The sequence below is a fragment of the Sinocyclocheilus rhinocerous genome, unplaced genomic scaffold, assembly GCF_001515625.1.
Source record: "Sinocyclocheilus rhinocerous isolate Xijiao unplaced genomic scaffold, SAMN03320098_v1.1 scaffold28, whole genome shotgun sequence".
Lineage (NCBI taxonomy): Eukaryota > Metazoa > Chordata > Actinopteri > Cypriniformes > Cyprinidae > Sinocyclocheilus > Sinocyclocheilus rhinocerous.
Genome location: NW_015652416.1, coordinates 488,198 through 507,683, shown reverse-complemented (window position 1 = coordinate 507,683; position 19,486 = coordinate 488,198). Strand labels below are relative to the sequence as shown.

General features: G+C 36.8%; 2 protein-coding genes across 3 annotated transcripts in view; both read left to right on the top strand.

Moving 5' to 3' along the window:
- Positions 1–9,618, top strand: part of LOC107714974 (cytochrome P450 2J6-like) — a 10,613-nt gene extending 995 nt beyond the window's left edge. The window contains exons 2-10 of one of the 2 annotated variants that reach the window (XM_016520975.1): positions 522–730; positions 810–972; positions 1,758–1,907; positions 2,070–2,230; positions 3,203–3,379; positions 3,554–3,692; positions 3,782–3,969; positions 4,170–4,311; positions 9,563–9,618. In XM_016520975.1, coding sequence (XP_016376461.1) covers positions 533–730; positions 810–972; positions 1,758–1,907; positions 2,070–2,230; positions 3,203–3,379; positions 3,554–3,692; positions 3,782–3,969; positions 4,170–4,311; positions 9,563–9,606 — 1,362 coding nt within the window. In that variant the 5' untranslated portion in view covers positions 522–532 and the 3' untranslated portion in view covers positions 9,607–9,618. Of the gene's footprint in view, positions 1–521; positions 731–809; positions 973–1,757; positions 1,908–2,069; positions 2,231–3,202; positions 3,380–3,553; positions 3,693–3,781; positions 3,970–4,169; positions 4,312–4,874; positions 5,309–9,562 lie in introns of those variants that run through there. The other variant, XM_016520974.1, reaches the window with a different exon arrangement.
- Positions 9,619–9,974: 356 nt separating this feature from the next.
- Positions 9,975–18,690, top strand: LOC107714914 (protein-glutamine gamma-glutamyltransferase K-like). Its single transcript, XM_016520912.1, has 14 exons — positions 9,975–10,188; positions 12,533–12,703; positions 14,290–14,481; positions 14,905–15,147; positions 15,272–15,390; positions 15,472–15,579; positions 15,700–15,877; positions 15,990–16,128; positions 16,226–16,412; positions 16,616–16,769; positions 17,250–17,534; positions 17,992–18,152; positions 18,287–18,423; positions 18,543–18,690. Exons 1-14 carry the CDS (start codon positions 9,975–9,977, stop codon positions 18,688–18,690), a joined length of 2,436 nt encoding a protein of 811 aa, XP_016376398.1.
- Positions 18,691–19,486: the final 796 nt, after the last annotated feature.

The following is a 19,486-nucleotide window of genomic DNA, read 5'->3' as shown; positions in this document are numbered from 1 at the left end:
AGCCTGTTATGGTTAAATACTTAATGAACTCTGAAGAAACTCTCTGATATTCTGGTCTTCCTCTATCATTTTTTTTATGTTTTTTAAAGAATTCTCTTCTGCTCACCAAGCCTGCATTTTTTTTGATCCAAAATACAGCAAAATGTGAAATATTTTTACTATTTAAAATAACTGCTTTCTATTTGAATATATTTTAAAATGTAATTTATTACTGATGACAATGCTAAATTTTCAGCATCATTACTCCAGTCTTCAGTGTCACATGATCCTTCAGAAATCATTCTAATATGCTGATTTGCTGTTCAAGAAACATTTCTGAGTATTATTATCGAAAATATTTCACAATATTACTGCTTTTGCTGTATTTTGGATCAAATAAATGCAGGCTTGGTGAGCAGAAGAGAATTATTTAAAAAAACATGAAATATCTTACTGTCCAAAAACTTTTGACTGGTAGTGTGTGTGTGTGTGTGTATATATATATATATCTCAACTAACCTGCCTGTGTAACCTGCCTCTAGTATCAGTAAGCATGGCATCAGTGCTGTCACAGCTGATGGGTCAGTGGATGGATGTTCAGGGTCTCCTGATATTTCTGTGTGTGCTGCTGCTGTTGAAACACCTGCGAGATGTTCTTACAAACAACATGCCGCCAGGACCCTTCCCTCTGCCTTTGGTTGGAAACGTACTGAATATAGGCTTTAGTGATCCAATGGAGGTTTTTCCGAAGGTAAGTTTTCAGTTGTATGAAGAGTGGTAATGATATGGCTAATACAGTTGTGTACATTACAAGATAACATGTTGATCAGATTGCTGAGAGGTATGGAGATGTGAGCACACTGTATCTGGGAAACAAACCGTGCATACTGCTTACTGGATACGAGAGTTTCAAAGAGGCGTTTGTGGAGCAGGCGGACATCTTCACAGACCGGCCGTACTTCCCTGTGAATGACAAGATCTGTAAAGGGCAAGGTAGAGGAACACAGTACACACAGCCAACACATCACTATGAATAATAACATTTACACTTTAAAATGTTCAGAAATATGACTGTTGATAACGTTGTAAAATCAGATATCAACCATAAACTATGCAGCAATATTGTAGAACATCATGAAATATTTCTTAATTCTGCTTTCATTCGACATTAAATAGGATTCGCAACATTTCAGATACAGCTAATTTGTTTATCAATAAAATAGCTTGGATATAAACTATGAAAAGCTCCAGTGATGGTGGTAAAATTTCCTTCAGCAATGGCTACAATAGCAAGCTTTGTAGTTAAAGATATGCAGAACTATTCATGACATACATTGTGTTAATCGCTACGGTGATTCTGATGTAACGAGAAATTGAATTTTCCTCTCTTGAAATAAAGAAGTTCATTCATTCAGTACTATGAAAACATACTGTAGATTTCACAATTCAAAAGTTCCATATATTGGAATTATGTGCTGTAAAATGCTCCACTTTCATCAAACCGGCGTTCAGCAACACATGACTGACCACATTTACATGCCAACATTTTGTGACATAAGCTTGCCATTGTGATGTTGTAGGAAAGTTTGTCAGACTTTGTACTTTTCTTGGCACAGATTGATTTGTCATTGTCAGAGTGTAACACACACAGTTTTGCAAAGATATGCAAATATCATACCCAACAGCAAATTTGCAGGCCATGAGTAATAGCTTTTACTGATTTCACTTTCGTGATCATGCATTTAGCTCTTTTTTTTTTTTTACCCTTTTGTATGTAGGTCTGATCTTCTCCAGTGGACACATGTGGCGTCATCAGAGGCGTTTTGCTCTGGCAACGCTGAAGTATTTCGGTGTGGGCAAGAAAACTCTAGACAACTCCATCCTGCAGGAGTGTCGCTTTGTTTGTAGTACTTTGCAAACCAAGCAAGGTCAGTGAGCACCATTTCTGTGTCAAGTCATACATCTCAACAGGCTTCGACTTTTCCACGACATTCTAATTTATTGAGATGCACCTGTACTGCGCTCTACAGGCAATGATTTGAAAGTACTGTTTTCAGCTGTAACCATTCTTTCTCTCCTTGCTTTCCAAGGTTTGCCATTCAACCCTCATCACCTCTTGACCTACGCAGTGGGCAATATAATATGCAGCTTGGTTTTTGGCTACAAGTTTGAGTATGACGACCATCATTTTCATGAGCTGCTGCAGTATTCAGACGAAATCTTTAAGCTGCCCATCAATGTCTGGGGCCGGGTATGGGACCAAATTTATTATATTGGACCCTTTTCACAGACTGTGATAATAATGCATTCCCACAGTCATTAAAGGCATAGTTCAACCAGAAATGAAAACTCTGACATTTAGTCACTCTCAAGTTGTTCCAAACCTGTAAGAGTTTCTTTCTTCTCTTGAACATAAAAGATATTTTGAAGAATGTGGGTAACCTCCATGTGGGTGACTTCCATAGTATTTTTTTCCATACTATGGAAGTCAGTGGTGACCAACAATTGTTTGGTTACCCACATTCTTCAAAATATCATCTTTGTTTAACAAAAGAAAGAAACTTACTTATATTTATTTAAACTAATATATTACACTTTTCATACCTTGGCATTAAAGTAAAAAAAAAGAAAAGAAAAGTTAACGGTGCTGTGTAAGTGTTTATAATACAACGGCAAAAGGAGTGACTGCAAATTTGACGTCCGTCTCATTTCTGACCAACATAATCAATCTCTTGATATTTCCCCCCCCTTTTGGTTAAGACATAGAAACACTATTGTGAATGTTTTGGGAATGCAAAAATTTGTTTTGTATTCACCAATATATCAATTTACCCCACTATGATTACATCCGCTTTTGAGATCTCTGGAAATGTGATAAGTGTTTATAAAAATAAAGGCATGCTGTAGTTGCTGAATATCTTAACTGTAATTCACAAAGGCGTCTCTTGCTTTAAAGTCAATATGAATCTGTTTTGAAACCCATTTGGATCTTACAAAGACAAATGCTTGTTCTTTGAAAAAAACATGCACAAATACATGCAGAATAAGACTAGGAACATCCATTTAAAAAAGTAATTACGAGCAATTTTGATTTTATATTAATTGAGGGAGATGTGATGTTGGAATAATTTTTTCAGATCAGCCCTTTTAACTTTAATTAAAATGTCATTTCCTGCAAAGATTTATAACCTACTAAAGTCCAAATATGTTTGTCCCTCAACAGTTGTATAACACGTTTCCCGCTCTGATGTCCCTGCTGCCAGGAAAGCACCAGACTGCATTTGCCAACCTTTCCAAGCTTAAGCTCTTTTTTAAGGAGGAAATCAGGAAGCACAAAGAGGACCGAAACCCATCTAGTCCTAGAGACTACATTGACTGTTATCTGGATGAAATTGAGAAGGTAACTGATTTTAGCAGATGCTTGCATAATGATAATGCAATCATTTTAAGGCTTTTCTTGGGGTTTTATGCACATTTGCTAGCTAATAATTCAAGCATTTCAAATGAAACACACTCTGTGTTTAACCCTTCTTTTTGTCCATTCCTCCCTTCCTCATCTTTCCATTGTTTTCAGTGCAAGGACAATGAGGCGGAATTCACTGAGGAAAACCTGATACACTGTGTGTTGGATCTGTTTGGAGCAGGAACGGAAAGCACTGCTAAATCACTTAGCTGGGCTTTACTCTACATGGCCAAGTTTCCAGAAGTGCAAGGTGGGCCGCTCCGCTCCTATTACTTATCTACTTGTTAGGCAGATGTGTATATGCATGTCCACCTAATCGTGCACATTCACGTTCCGTAGAGAAAGTCCATTCTGAGATTGATCAGGTGATTGGACAGACACGTCAGCCCTTGATGGAAGACAGGGCACATCTGCCGTACACCTACGCAGTGATGCATGAGATTCTGAGGTTCGCAAATGTTCTTGCCTTCATTCCACCGAGAGTTGCCAGCAAAGACACCACAGTAGCAGGATGTCTCATACCAAAGGTAAGTCATAACTTATTGTTTGTAGAATAGAATCCAGGTCATATTTCAACCGGAAATCAAAAAAAGAGAGATTTTTGAACCATACTGGATATCTCGGTGATTATTCACATTAGATACAGCATTAGATTCAATGATTATGGAAGAGTGGAGAGAACATTCTTTCAGTTTTGTTTAATGTTCGAATTCTTTCGTTTTGACAGGGGGTGATGGTGCTGCCAATGCTGAAGCCAATTCTGGAGGACAAGAATGAATATCACAAACCGTATGAATTCAATCCTGCTCACTTTCTGGATGAAAATGGCAAATTTCTGAAGAGAGAAAATTTCATTCCCTTTTCAATAGGTAGGTCACCAGGATGAACATGTAATATATATATACTAGAACTAAAATAAATATATACATGCATGCATACACTACTGTTCAAAAGTTTGAGGTCGGTACATTTTTTTGTTTCTGAAAGAGGTCTGAAAGGCTGCATTTATTTGATCAAAAATACAGTAAAAAGAGTAATGTTGTGAAATATTATTACAATTTCAAATAACTGTTTAACATTTGAATATGTTTTATTTATTCCTGTGATGTAAAGCTGAATTTTGAGCATCATTACTCCAGTCTTCAGTGTCACATGATCCTTCAGAAATCAATCTAATATGCTGATGTGCGTTTTTTTTTTTTTTTTACAATTCTTTGGGTTTAAAGTTCAAAAGAACAGCATTCATTTGAAATATAAATCTTTTGTAAGATTATAAATATCTTTACTGTCGCTTATGGTCAATTTCATGCGTTCTTGCTGAATTAAACTATTAATTTCTTTCAAAAATAGCTTACTGACCCCCAAACTTTTGAATGGTACTATATATAAACTAATAATAAAAAAAAAACCTGACCCAGAGCCTGATTTCCAGGTAAGAGGATGTGTCCAGGTGAGCAGCTCGCTCGTATGGAGCTCTTCCTCTTCTTTGTCTCTCTGATGCAGCATTTTACCTTCCTGCCACCTGAGGGAGAAACACTGAGTCTCAAAAGGACAGTTGCCATCGCTTCTGCTCCTGAACCCTTCCACATTTGTGCTGCACCTCGATAGTGCCACATGATTGCAACATAAAATGAAAGAATATGCTCATTGAAGCTCACTGTGAAGCACAAATAAGCATTTGTTTTTATTTGGTAACATGACACACCCATGTTTGATCATATATCCTACATGATTTATTTGGATAATGTCTGAAATTGAAGGCAGTAAGTCAGTCAAAAGGCTGTTTAGGGTGCAAAGCATCTTTCTGCATTGTTGGGCATCCAAAAGTAGCTATATATTCTGATAAATCACATATTTAAATAAATAAATCACATATATATGTGTGAGCAATATTCTTATCAGTTTTCTATCAGCTGTGACATATAAATCTGCATGTTTTTTAAATTTAATCCAAGGGCATTTGGATTATAACCTTGGATTATAACCCCCTAACCTCATTAATACTTCACCATTATAATAATGTGATTATTGTTATCTCTACGTTATCAAATTAAATCATTTACACTGAAAAAATACAATTGCATTGAGTAATGTTATGAGACTGTTTTAAATATTTTTTGGAATATACAAACAAGAAATGATGGTGAAAGTTATACTTTAAACTAAATTAAACCGCCAGTAGGTGGCAGTAGTGAGCGTTTAATGAGTGAGTCACTGAGTTGTTCATTCAAGCGATTCGTTCAAACGGCTGATTCATCAGATGTTTATGCATGGGCCAATGAAACGTTGACTCAACCGTTTCGTTCAGAACACGGAATCATTCAGCAATGAATCTGCTGGTTTCTGTGAGATACGCTGTGGTTCCGCCTAAAATGTAAGTGACCTAATATTATTGTACTTGCTTATTGAACTGTTTATTGAACTATTAAACAGTCGTAATGGTGAAAACGTTGTGTGATGTTGCCTAACTAACTGTATTTTAAATATAAAAACTTTTCATTTAGATTTTTTACCTCAGCATGCTTACTTGTCTGGCGTTAATGAAGCGTTAACGTCGAGCCCCGGAGTCAATGTGCCGGGGCTCAAACCCCGGACGGCCCCGGCCCAATTTAAAACCTGTTTATAATTAATTTTAAGTAGCACACTGATCGTTTTACATTTAGTTTGACAAAATAAAACGCATCAGTAAAACTTAAGCGTAATGTTTTCCCCTTTCAGGTCAGATTTGTTTATGCTATATATAACTGCAAGTACAGGTCTGTTTGTTATGGGGAAAAGGGATCATTTTAACTGTAGAAATAAACAATTCGGTTTTACATTTAGTTTGACAAAATAAAACGCATCAGTAAAACTTAAGCGTAATGTTTTCCCCTTTCAGGTCAGATTTGTTTATGCTATATAACTGCAAGTACAGGTCTGTTTGTTATGGGGAAAAGGGATAATTTTAACTGTAGAAATAAACAATTCACTCATGCATTCTTTTTAATGCTTTTATTTTCCACTTGCGATTTCTTTATACTTTTAGCCTCATTTTTCCAGCTTCAAGATTAATCTCAGTTTTTGACAGAAGAACCGGACTGAAGCCTCACAGTCCAACATATTCACAGCTTTCTGTCGGTCAGCTGCAGTGGGAGTTGATCACAACCCGGTGTGTGCAGCACGAACACTTCCACTTATTGACTGGGATTGAGACGGACACTTCATTTCCACAATGTCTCCAGCATTCACAGCCATCCTGAATGACGGTCTTGACCACATGATCATGGCATGATGTCAGGTTGCTGCAAGGTTTGTGCTGACAAAGCGGCTTGCCGTACACCTGCTTTCCACACGCTCCACTGCATTTACAGTCATCCTGCACCACGACAGCCTCACGACCACAGCATCTCACACCGCTGCAAGGGTTCTTGTGAACAGGTACAGAGCACTTCACTGTGCTGCAGTCATCCGACTTCACTCTTAAGGATGGGAAACGGCCGACTTTCCGGAAGTTGTTGATGGCTGACTTATTACAAGGCATAGTGTGAGCTGAAACAATAGAAGAGAGAGATTGTGAGAGGATGAATGGCAAGAAAAAAATGCAATCAGCTTATTACAAAGCAATGACTATCTTAAAGTAATAAAAACAAACAGAATTTGGTTGAATTGAATACTTACATGTGTTCAGTCCTGATTTATTGTACTCTACGTAAGTCTTGCTGGAAGCAGCTCTTCTCTCGCTCTGATGTTTCTCTCCTCAGCAGCCCGGTATATATTCACATCTTCATCTCCACCCCATCCACAGCTCGGAGATGAAGAATTTTATTTTTCATGAGAGGGCAGGTTTAGTGTTTAGAATGAGTCTCACTTATTTAAACTTACATACAGCAGTGCAGTCTTTATAGTGTTACATAAGATTGTTTCACTTGCTGTATTTAGCATTAGATTTCACAGCTTATAGCATTACATAAGTGTAAATGTGAGTCATTTTAGTGATAATGGGAAAGGAGGTTTAACAAGAATACACCTCATTTGTCATCTAGGAGAATTAATCAGACAGATTAACAACTTGTATCTCAATTTAATCTGACAAGCATGATCTAAAGCAGATGTCATCACTCAGTAGTTTTTATAAAACCTCTTTATGGCACAAACAAAAACAAGATGCAGCATTGCAGAAAAGCAGCATCTCTGTGGAATAAAGATAAAAAAAATAGAAGTGCTTGATGTTTGTGTGTGCAAAAGTGTCACTTTGAGGACGTGTGTGTGAATTGTGTGGATCCAACATAACAGAAGGAGTATAAACAATGGTGTAGAAACAATTTTCACTCAGAAATTGCTAGGACATTTCACAAATAATTACAAAGAAACAGTATGTAACATATTGAATTACATATTGTAATCTTTGTAATAATACAAGATATAGAATGTGATACTTTTGAGTGGAAAGACTATTAGATGGAAGTAATTGCAACTTTCTATCTCATAATTTTGAGAAAAAACTCAGAATTCAGGGACATAAACACAGAATTCTGACTTTTCCCCTCCAAATTGTTACTTTACATCTTGCAAATCTGACTTGTTCTCATTTAGATCTCTCAATTCTTTTATATATTCACATCTTCATCTCCACCCCATCCACAGCTCGGAGATGAAGAATTTTATTTTTCATGAGAGGGCAGGTTTAGTGTTTAGAATGAGTCTCACTTATTTAAACTTACATACAGCAGTGCAGTCTTTATAGTGTTACATAAGATTGTTTCACTTGCTGTATTTAGCATTAGATTTCACAGCTTATAGCATTACATAAGTGTAAATGTGAGTCATTTTAGTGATAATGGGAAAGGAGGTTTAACAAGAATACACCTCATTTGTCATCTAGGAGAATTAATCAGACAGATTAACAACTTGTATCTCAATTTAATCTGACAAGCATGATCTAAAGCAGATGTCATCACTCAGTAGTTTTTATAAAACCTCTTTATGGCACAAACAAAAACAAGATGCAGCATTGCAGAAAAGCAGCATCTCTGTGGAATAAAGATAAAAAAAATAGAAGTGCTTGATGTTTGTGTGTGCAAAAGTGTCACTTTGAGGACGTGTGTGTGAATTGTGTGGATCCAACATAACAGAAGGAGTATAAACAATGGTGTAGAAACAATTTTCACTCAGAAATTGCTAGGACATTTCACAAATAATTACAAAGAAACAGTATGTAACATATTGAATTACATATTGTAATCTTTGTAATAATACAAGATATAGAATGTGATACTTTTGAGTGGAAAGACTATTAGATGGAAGTAATTGCAACTTTCTATCTCATAATTTTGAGAAAAAACTCAGAATTCAGGGATATAAACACAGAATTGCAAGACATAAACTAAGAATTCTGACTTTTCCCCTCCAAATTGTTACTTTACATCTTGCAAATCTGACTTGTTCTCATTTAGATCTCTCAATTCTTTTTTATTTTTGTTCCACCGTGGAATAAAAAATAAAAAGGGTAATTGTGACTTTTTTTCCTCACAATTGCAAGTTTATATCTCAATTCAGACTCTTCTACCATGGAAGCCCATTTCTGCCAAGGAATAAGAAAATGTAAAAAGGCGGTTGTGACCTTTTTCTTGCAATTCTGAGTTTGTATCTCCCAATTCAGACATTTTTCTTGCAATTCTCAGGAAAAAAAAAAAAAAATTTGTTGAGAAAAAAGTCTGAATTGTGAGATATAAACTCACTTGTAAGAAAAAAGAAATGGTACGTTCTTATAAATACTTTTTTTAAAGTGTACATTCTAAAGACTGATCTCATTCGTAAATAAAAGTTTTTTTCCACACACTAGAATAACTTTTCTAGAATGTATATAGTTTTTTCCCCCTCCATATATAGTATGAAAATATATAATCATTTGAGTGATTGAATGAACATGCTTTGGCACTGCATTAAACATTGCATAACATGAAGATTCTACACATGCTATTCATTAAACTGCTTTTAATTACTTCTCATTAAACATAATTTCCCATTGTGAGCAAAAATGACACTTTCCTCTATGCAATGCTGTAAAAAATTGCACTAATTCTGTATTGAAAATGAAGTCAGTGAGACTCACGATGAACTCTAAACTCTCGCTCCCATAAGACTTACATTCTCGAGCTGCGGACGGAGTGGAGATGAAGATGTGAATATATACCGGGCTGCTGAGGAGAGAAACATCAGAGCAAGAGAAGAGCTGCTTCAAGCAAGACAGACAAGAGCCTTTCAAACACAATCAAGAAAAACAACTGAAAACATGTAAGTATTCTACTCAGATTCTGGGTTTATTTAGCACATTTGCTTTCAGAAAACTGGCATGCTTTAACCAGTGACAAGGGTCAAATGGTTTTGAATAGCTACTTAAAGACAATGTTTTGTCATTCACTCTCTCTCTCTCTTTTCTTCCTGTCTGATGTTTTGCTGTCACTCGACGACTGCAAGAAAGTGCCATGCTGCATGCCAGTTTGCAGCAACCCTTGCAACTCTGTCCCGCCATACTGTGATTATGGTTGTAAGAATGACTGCAAGAAAGTGGCATGCAACAACCCTTGCAGTAACCCCTGCAACTACTATCCCACCATGCTGTGACTATGATTGCAAGCCTGTTCTCTTTAAAGTTATTAAAGATGACTGTAAGGACGTGCCACCATGTGGAAGCAAGGTGATTGGGCACTTTCCGGTTGTCAAACTGGATTTAGGAGATTCAGAAGAGGCGTTCTGTAAGCCAATAAGTGAGTGCAGTGCTGACGTCATGCCATGATCAAGACATCAAGAATGTTAGCAGTGATTGCAAAGGCAGGCAGCCATGTGGAAACAAGATGATCGGGCGCTTTCCAGCTGTCAAACTGGATTCAGAAGGGCCTTGCTGCGAGCCGGTTCATGCCCTTGCAATTTAAAGCATGCTGTGATTATTGTATATTGTGATGACTGCTGTTCTTAGATTACAGAAGTTATAAATCAAGCAGAAAGTTATTATGCCTGTTTATTCACTGTAACAGCTAAAAGTACAAAGGAACTACAAATGGAAATACAATCTATCTATCTATCTATATATCTATCTGTCTATCTGTCTGTCTGTCTGTCATAGATTTGTTATCTATAATATATTTGTTTTTATATATACACACACACACACACACACACACGTACAGCTCTGGAAAGACTTTTTCTTAATTTTTCTTCAATCACACACCTCATTCTGCTTAATGAAATACTGATTAGGACCAGCTGGCAAAACAATGGTAGTAGTACCTCAAAAGTGATTGGAATCAAATAATAACTATTGACCATACCAAAAGATTTTAAAAGAAGTGAGGAAAAGAAGGGTTCAGTTTTGGCTTTACTGGCAGAGGGATACAGTGTGCGTCAGGTTGCTTCCATCCTTAAAATGTCAAAGACAGCAGTTCATAAGAACAAGGTCTACCACTGACCCGGGATGACTGCCAACTCATTCGGGTGTCACTCAAAAAGTAACCTATAAAAAGAATGGCAAACGGCAGCTGGGGTGAAGTACACAGTAAGGATGGTTCGAAAGAGGCTCTTAGGGGCAAGACTGAAGTCGTGGAAAGATAGAAAAAAGCTCTTCATAAATGAGAAGCAAAGAAGAGCCAGGCTGAGGTTTGCAAAAGACCATAAAGATTGGACCTTCTCTGATGAGTTGAATTTTCAACCGCGGGAAAGACGTCAATAAAACAGCTTGTAAACAAAATGCCACATAGCATTTCATTGACCTCAGGCAAGTCATCAGTGTCCACAGCTCGTTAGTTTGCTAGAAAAATTAAGTCTAGAAAAGAGCATTTCACAAAATATTAGACTATATACTCATTATATTTTACTTTACCTGTTAGTGATGTCTTAATTATTAAATGTATGTTTAAATAAATCTGTTATGAAGTTATGACAGCCACTGTGTAAATGAATATATTTCAACAACAAGTAGAAACTGTATAATTTAGAAGTTAATTTTAAAACTGCATTATATTTTTAAGTTGAGTGTTGATTATTGTCGTTAAAAATAAATAGTTATTCAATTTAATTTGGGCTTTGTTGTTAATTGTAACCTTATAGTGTAAAAGGGCTCCCTATAGTTTAGAGCATAAGCTGACATAGATTTTTATCCCTAAGAAAATTTTAATTTAATTTATTTAAAGAAAGAGCAATATATGTGTGTGTATATATATATATATATATATTCAGGCAAGGCATCAGTGTCCACAGCTCGTTAGTTTGCTAGAAAAATTAAGTCTAGAAAAGAGCATTTCACAAAATATTAGACTATATACTCATTATATTTTACTTTACCTGTTAGTGATGTCTTAATTATTAAATGTATGTTTAAATAAATCTGTTATGAAGTTATGTCAGCCACTGTGTAAATGAATATAATTTGCTCTGAAGGTCTAGATTATGAGAACAAGTGAACTAATCCCCTTTTTAAAAATGTTTCACATATGTGACTATGGTCTGCGCTTATGCCCTTAGCAGGGCTGGAAAAAACCCTGAAAATCACCAACCTGTGCTGATTCACTCATTTTCTGTTCAAAGTCTCTTCCAGCACGGTTAAACTTCTCAATAGACCCTGCAAAAGACCCAGCTGCCTTCTTAGATTTCAGCTCAGCCTGAGAATTTATTTAAAGAAAGAGCAATATATGTGTGTGTATATATATATATATATATATATATATAATGTATGTGTGTGTGTATATAGTAGCCTAAATTAAATGGATACAATAATATTACAACATTGAAATACATACTGTACATGTAGCAAATGCTAACAGTGGCATGGCTAATTTAAAATGTTAGATATGTTTGTAATGATATTGCTAAATGGCAAACAATGTGGTATTCGGTGTGTCTATAGGATGTTGAGGAATTACTCTCAATGAGACAATATGTTGACCATGTAGATAACTTTTCATAAGATTAAATCATTCACTGGAGCCATTTACAACACATTCCATCTTTAATACCTCAATGTTTTTACATTGACAATTTGTGCTGATGAAGTAGAAGCTGATACAATTAACTTGTGAGACTCATCTTAAATTCTAAACTCTCTCTCTTGTCAGACAGGAAATTCTTCACACTCCCCAGCGCTGAGCTGTGGACGGGGTGGAGATGAAGATGTGAATATATACCAGGCTGATCTGATTAGAAACACTGAGACTTACTTCTCATTTGCTTCATTAAGTCTCTCAGACAACACCGTCTTCAGACACATTCAGGAACAAGAACTACAACCATGTAAGTAATGAGCTCAAATATTGTTTTATGCTCTTGTGATCTGATTTTAGACTATATAATTTCTAGAAATTGGTAAATTTGAATGATTTTGATCAGGTGATGCCCAGGAACATCTTTAGAAGACTATTGTATTTCTAAACTTTTCTCAGATTTTCTCTGTGCATTTATCTGCATATGTCAAATAATAAGGGCAATAAATATATTCTGGAAGGAATAACAAAAGACAAGGAACCCTTGTGTTTTTGTTAATAAAATTCAATTGCGGGTTAAAGAAGTTAAGGAGAAACAATGAAATCTTGTAAGGAGCTGAGCCAAAGACCAAACTGAGACAAACGAGAGACAGAGAGACGGCAAGCCGGGTGCACTGGCGCCATCTTGTTTTGCACAAGTGATAATGGAACTTTCCGATCTCGTTAACAAAATGAAGTCTACTAACTCCTCACTGGATGTTGTTCCTTCTGAGATCATAAAAGCAGCTTTTCCAGTAATTGGCCCCAGTGTGTCTTTTTTTTAATTTTTTTTATTCTTTTCTGTGTTTTCTTTGCTCTTTTAATTTTATTTTACATTGTTAAGCACTTTGGATAGCTTTGCTATGTTGAAATGTGCTATATAAATAAAATTTACTTACTTAACAAACCTCAACAACCTGCTTTCAAATAGTTCATTATGTGAGTTTTGTTATCATGTTTTCTTGTGAAAGGTCATTTAAAGCTGTTAGATTGGAGTCAAAGAGGTGGACAGAGACATGCAGCGAGGTGGGTGGCTCATCCGTTTCTGAGGATGTCACCACTAGAATCACACATTTTTCCTCGTGGACACATGTGGAGCCTGTGGAAAATGGTACGAGGTCTTTAGAATGTAATGCATGATGTGAGAGGATGATGTGTTTGGGGGGGGGTACAATGCTGTTTCATGCAATCAGAGTTGTTTACACTATTAAAAAGTTGGATTCTCATGCTAAGCATGGACAAAGTTTCAAAAAACAATTTGGATGTATGACAGAGTATTTCTGTGCCAAAAATCTTACTTCCGGGTTCGTACAAGTTTCGGAGAGTTTTTTTTCGATCGTGGCTCTTAATGACAATCACAAGTGTGTTTGTTGACGAACGTTTTATAAACAAGGCCCAGTTCGGCGCTGGATTTGCACATCATTTGATACTGAAAGATGAAGCGGTCCCAGCTATAAAAGATCCCGGTCATGATTCAGAGCTGCAGACGGTAATTGTAACGGCATCAAATATCTGTTTTGTTGGCATTCGGCGCCCAAGTGCTCGTCACTCTTTTAGCTCCGCCCACGGCACGCCTCCAGGAGCTCGGCTTTTTCCGGAGAGAATCGTAAAGCTGTATCTTTCTTTTATAAATATGATAAAACTAAAGACTTTTTGGAGATATGAAGGATACAGTACTACTCTATAGGTACTCGAGATTAACATGAGATTGGGTGAAACTGTGTGTGTTATGCCCCCTTTAAACAAAACTCCTAAATAGGGGAATTATTTGCAATTAACTGTCCTATTGTGTAATAAGTGACTAAAAAATGGACAGCCCTGCTCTCATCATTAATCATTTTCTTTTCTGTTTCTCAGCTCTGCCATTGCAGGTCTGTTCTGTTGACCTCATCAAATCCAGGATGGGACAGAATCGACAAGAGCATCACACAGATCGTTATCTTAGCGATCACCTCATCATCCGCAGAGGACAGTGTTTTGAGATGTGGATTGAGCTGTCCCGACCCTTTGATCCAAACTGTGACCAACTTCACCTGGAGCTGAGACTATGTCAGTTAAGGCCTTTTTTCATTAGATGCCATCTTGCCACCCAGCCAGATATGTTCTGACAACCTAAAGAAACTGGCTAATAATATATTACATTTAGAAAGACAAAACAAGTGCAAAATGTCTGAGGCAACCAACAAAAATGATTCAATTTTGCAGTATTTTCTAATTTAATAGAGGATTTTCTTTTTCATTATAAAACTAGAATAACAGCATAACAATTAGAGTGAAACGGTGAACATTGTTAATGATTTGCACTCAAAGAGCATCTTGTGCTCCAGTGGCAGCAAGAACATCTGACCATCTGTAGTTATTCTATGTTTATCAAAAATACAAATCAGACTTTTCCACCCCACCGTAAAAAAAAAAAGGCATTCTAAAGGCATATCCTTACCATTATTTCCTCTTCTTGTGTGGGTTTCATAGGTAATATCCCATCAGCATGGAGCGAGACACTCGTGGTTGTTCCATTAGTGAAGGAATTCAAGAAAGACTGCTGGGAAGCCAGGATCATTGAACAGATGCAAAACCGAATCAAACTGTGTGTTTACTCTCAGTCAACTGCTTCTATTGGACGGTACAAACTTACTATCGTAACCAGCTACCCAGGAGGAAAGGCCACTTCAACTGAAAATGATATTTACATGCTGTTCAACCCCTGGTGTACATGTATGTGCACATGATATTGGATCCTCTTTTCATTTCATAAACCACATCTGAAGCCTGAAACTGAACAATAATGAGGAAAAACTAGAAAACACTGTTAAATATTTCAAAATGTTCTCTTTATCAGATGACGGCGTGTACTTGAGTGATAAGGCGGAGAGAGTTGAGTATGTGTTGAATGACATGGGCAGAATCTACTATGGAACTAAGCAGCAGATTGGCTGCAGAACATGGAACTTTGGTCAAGTAAGAGCCAAACTTTCATTCAGATTCATATAAAAGTGCATGCATTTGTTAATTGCTTGTTCTGTGATATCTTATTCCTAGTTTGATGAAGGAGTCTTGGCTGCATGTTTCTTTGTGTTGGAGAAGAGTGGTGGGCCTTGCACTGGATGGGGAGATCCTGTTAATGTGGTCAGAGTGATATCTGCATTTGTGAGTTTTCCGGCCTTTTTTAATACACAAGCTTTAGATGTTTGGGATTAGACAACCTGATTAGAACAAGGATAATAGCAGACAGCAAAATAACATTTTGACACGTCACCTTTGTTACAGATTAATGCCAGCGACAACAGTGGTGTGATGGTGGGTAGCTGGTCAAGTACCTCCAATGATGGAACTTCTCCTACTGCTTGGTGCGGCAGCAGTGCCATCCTGAAACAGCACCACAAAAGTGGAGGAAAACCCGTCCAATATGGACAGTGCTGGGTCTATGCTGGAGTCACCAACACAAGTAGAATATTAAAACATATTGGACTGAGAAAAAAGTGAACTGTCCAAGAAGAATTATTGTTAGATACGTGTATTGAATTAATTCTTTCTTCTCATATTCTCTCTGTCCTCAGTTTTGAGATGTTTGGGCATTCCCACTCGTCCAGTCTCAAACTTCAATTCTGCTCATGACACTGATATTTCATTGACAACTGATGTTTATTTAGATGAGAAATTTGAGCCGATTGAGCATCTAAACCGTTATCCAGTCTGGTAAGATCACATGGCATCATGATTGCATTATGCAATGATTGTTGTACGTATTTCTTTATCTCTTCAACTTTCTTGGTTGATTCTCCTCTTAATGCAGGAACTACCACGTGTGGAATGAGGCCTGGATGACTCGGTCAGACCTGCCATCTGGTTTCGGAGGTTGGCAGGTGGTTGATTCCACTCCTCAACTGACCAGCCAGGACAATCTTCGCTGCAGCCCTATTTCTGTTGCTGCGATCCGCAGTGGGCAGGTTCAGCATGACGCGCCCTTGCTCTTTGCCGGAGTATGTTAATGCCTTACATCATTCCGTCACACATGGTTTGATGTTACATGTTTCAGGAAATACATCATATACTGTCTGAATTACAACATAATTATAGTTAATTCATACTGAAAATCTTCAAATATAGGAACAGAATTAGAACGTAAATGGACAGACGCACAACTTGCGGTTGTGTACTTAAGTTTTGGATCTTTATGTTGTAGGTGAACAGCGATAAAGTCTATTGGCAGTGTAAAGTGAATGAAAACTTCGCTGTAATTCAGGTTGAGAAGAACGCAGTAGGTCACTGCATCAGCACCAAGGCTGTTGGCTCAGATCAACGCGTAGACATAACACACCTCTACAAACACCCAGAAGGTGAAAACCTACACATGTACGTCACAGAAACACATCACTGCAGTGTGAGCTGTACATATAGAAAATACCAGTATGTATAGGTCCATAATGATTTACACTCCAGTCACTAAAGCCAAACGTCTTGGTTTCTGTATTAGGTTTGACTGATTAGCATGCAGAATTAGCGCCTGCTGGTAGATATCATAACCACACCATTCTATGGGGGAAAAGCATCTTTCTCTATTGACGGCCATTCAAATGTAGCAATGCATTCTGATAAAATACAAAATTCAATATGTTATTATATAAAATCAAGCATTTGATATTATTATATTATTACCGTGGTCTGGTTAGTTGGTTTTCTGACAGGCTAGTTCTGTCACAGTGGCAGATGTGATTTTAGTAATTTTTGGAAGTAGGGATGTTTTATGCATGGTATCCAAAAACAACACATTTAATATTCATGAGTTTAATTATTTATTATTTTATCCCATTCATCAGGTTCAGACGGGGCGCGAATTGCTGTAGAAACAGCCTGTCGCAATGGCTCCAAACAGTCCGTATACCCGCTGTCCAACACTGAGGATGTGATCATTGAAGTCAATATGAAGGGTGACGGACCATGTGTTGGTCAGGATGTCGTGCTTTCCATCATCCTGAAGAACAAGTGCAGGTCTCCTCGTAGCCTCACTCTGTACAGCCAGGTGGCAGCCATGTACTACACCGGAGCCCAAAAAGCCTTGGTGAAAAAGGACCAGACACTCATTGAGCTCAAGTCATATGAGGGTGAGACATGTTGGAAGCTTGAAATCATAATTTTGAGAAGACTCCACAGTTACATCTAAAATAGATATATTCAGTACACTGAGTGTATATTGAATACATTATTGTACTTGAAGAATTAATTTGGTGAAGTTGTTCCAAGCAATCCACCAGACCTAGCACAGTATTTCATGCTGTTTTGGCTTAAAATACAAATTTAGACTTTCAGGAAATACTTTAAAGCCAACATCAATGTTTATCTTGACAAAATTGCATTTTCTAGTTTTTTATGCCTTTGGTACAAACCATAGTCAAACCAGTCCTACCAAATTTTTACTTTAGCATTACATTCTCATTACAGAGTTGACATACAACATATCAACTGTGAAGACGAAATAACGACAAAGTATCAAATAATCAACGAGGATGATTATTAATTTTAAAGGTAGATTTGCTATAAAAGCATTGTTTTCCTCTGTAGTCCAGATTCTGGAGTGGATCTTGCGGTATGAAGACTACAAGGAACACCTGGTGGATCAAGCAGCGCTGATGCTCGCCCTCTCTGGACGGGTTTTGGAGACTACGCAGATACTGACCACCCAGTTCAACTTCAGATTGCGCACACCGGATCTTATTATCATTGTGAGTTTTCTTTATTATGAACTCTTCATATGCGCATCTGCCAGTGTTTGCATTCAAGTTAGATTTCACACAACTAATTTCTTATATGAAGCATCAAAATTTGCAGACTAGTGCCTGATTGTCTTTCTTTTCAGCCTCTTTGTGGCGGTGTAGTGGGCAAAGAGATGACATTCAAAATCAAATTCCAGAACCCACTTCCCTGTGTACTGAAGAATGTCGTTTTCCGGTTTGAAGGACTGGGATTGCAGTATGTCAGAACAATTAACTATGGGTAAGACACACGAGTGTTACATTCATTTACACCACCTGAAATAAATTACAGTTGAGTGATGAGTAAAATTAATACAAATGGAATATGCACATACTAATTTTGTCTCTCTGTCACTTCAGTGATATTCCAAGTCTGGCTGCAGTGAACCTGACGGAGACCTTTGTTCCTAAATATCATGGGCCACATAAACTTCTGGCATCTCTCGACTGTCCTCAGCTCACTCAGGTGCATGGATTCACCAACATTGATATTCATGAAAAGATTTAGACTTGATACTTGAAACTTTATATTTGCCAGAGTAACTATGGAACCATTATGTTTATGGTTAGAAGCTGTTTATGTTAGAAATCACATCTCATACAGTGTAAGTATTTTGAAGGACCTACAGTTTATTTGTGGATTACAATAAAAATAACCAAATATATAAAATATTGAATGAATCTTGTCTTAGATGTCACACTTTATCACATGCCAGATTATTAAGCTGTATTATTTGAAGCTTTGTGTTTAATATTTGTGTCAACTTCTTAATTTATAATCATTGTAGTTAATGTCAGTTATTATGATGTGTTATTATAAGCATTATTGTCTTCCCTCCAATAATGGCAAGTGTTTTAATAATGATTGAAAAATCAGTACTTATATAATGCTTGACTATAATATGGTTTTCTTGCATAGATATTAAACACTAAAACAACATTATATAGCAACCTGTCTACCTGACGGGACAAAAATGAAAACAAAATGTGTAAGAATAATTGTGTATTAGATAAATAACCTGTATTTCACATCCAATAGTTAGGCTACATACACTTTACTTGAAGACTCAAAAACAAATAAACATTGTAGTGTACAGATAACATTGTCTAAATGGCAATGGTCTTGTGATGTGCTGGATGCTTCTAGTGTAGGTTGGCTGTCAATAGCTTTATAGACTCACTTCCCAATCACACTATTCAGCATTGGGTTTTCACAATAAATAAAAAATAATTAAGATTGCAGCTTCAGATGCTGTGAATCTGAAAATGCTGTGTAATAACAGCTTGATTGGTTATAAGGGGTG

Excerpts from the sequence above, each read along its gene's own strand:
- LOC107714914 (XM_016520912.1), top strand. The coding sequence starts at position 9,975 with ATGACTGCAAGAAAGTGGCATGCAACAACCCTTGCAGTAACCCCTGCA. Across the intron at positions 15,391-15,471 it reads GAACATGGAACTTTGGTCAA|TTTGATGAAGGAGTCTTGGC; the intron begins GTAAGAGCCAAA and ends TCTTATTCCTAG. Across the intron at positions 15,878-15,989 it reads TGCTGGAGTCACCAACACAA|TTTTGAGATGTTTGGGCATT; the intron begins GTAGAATATTAA and ends CTCTGTCCTCAG.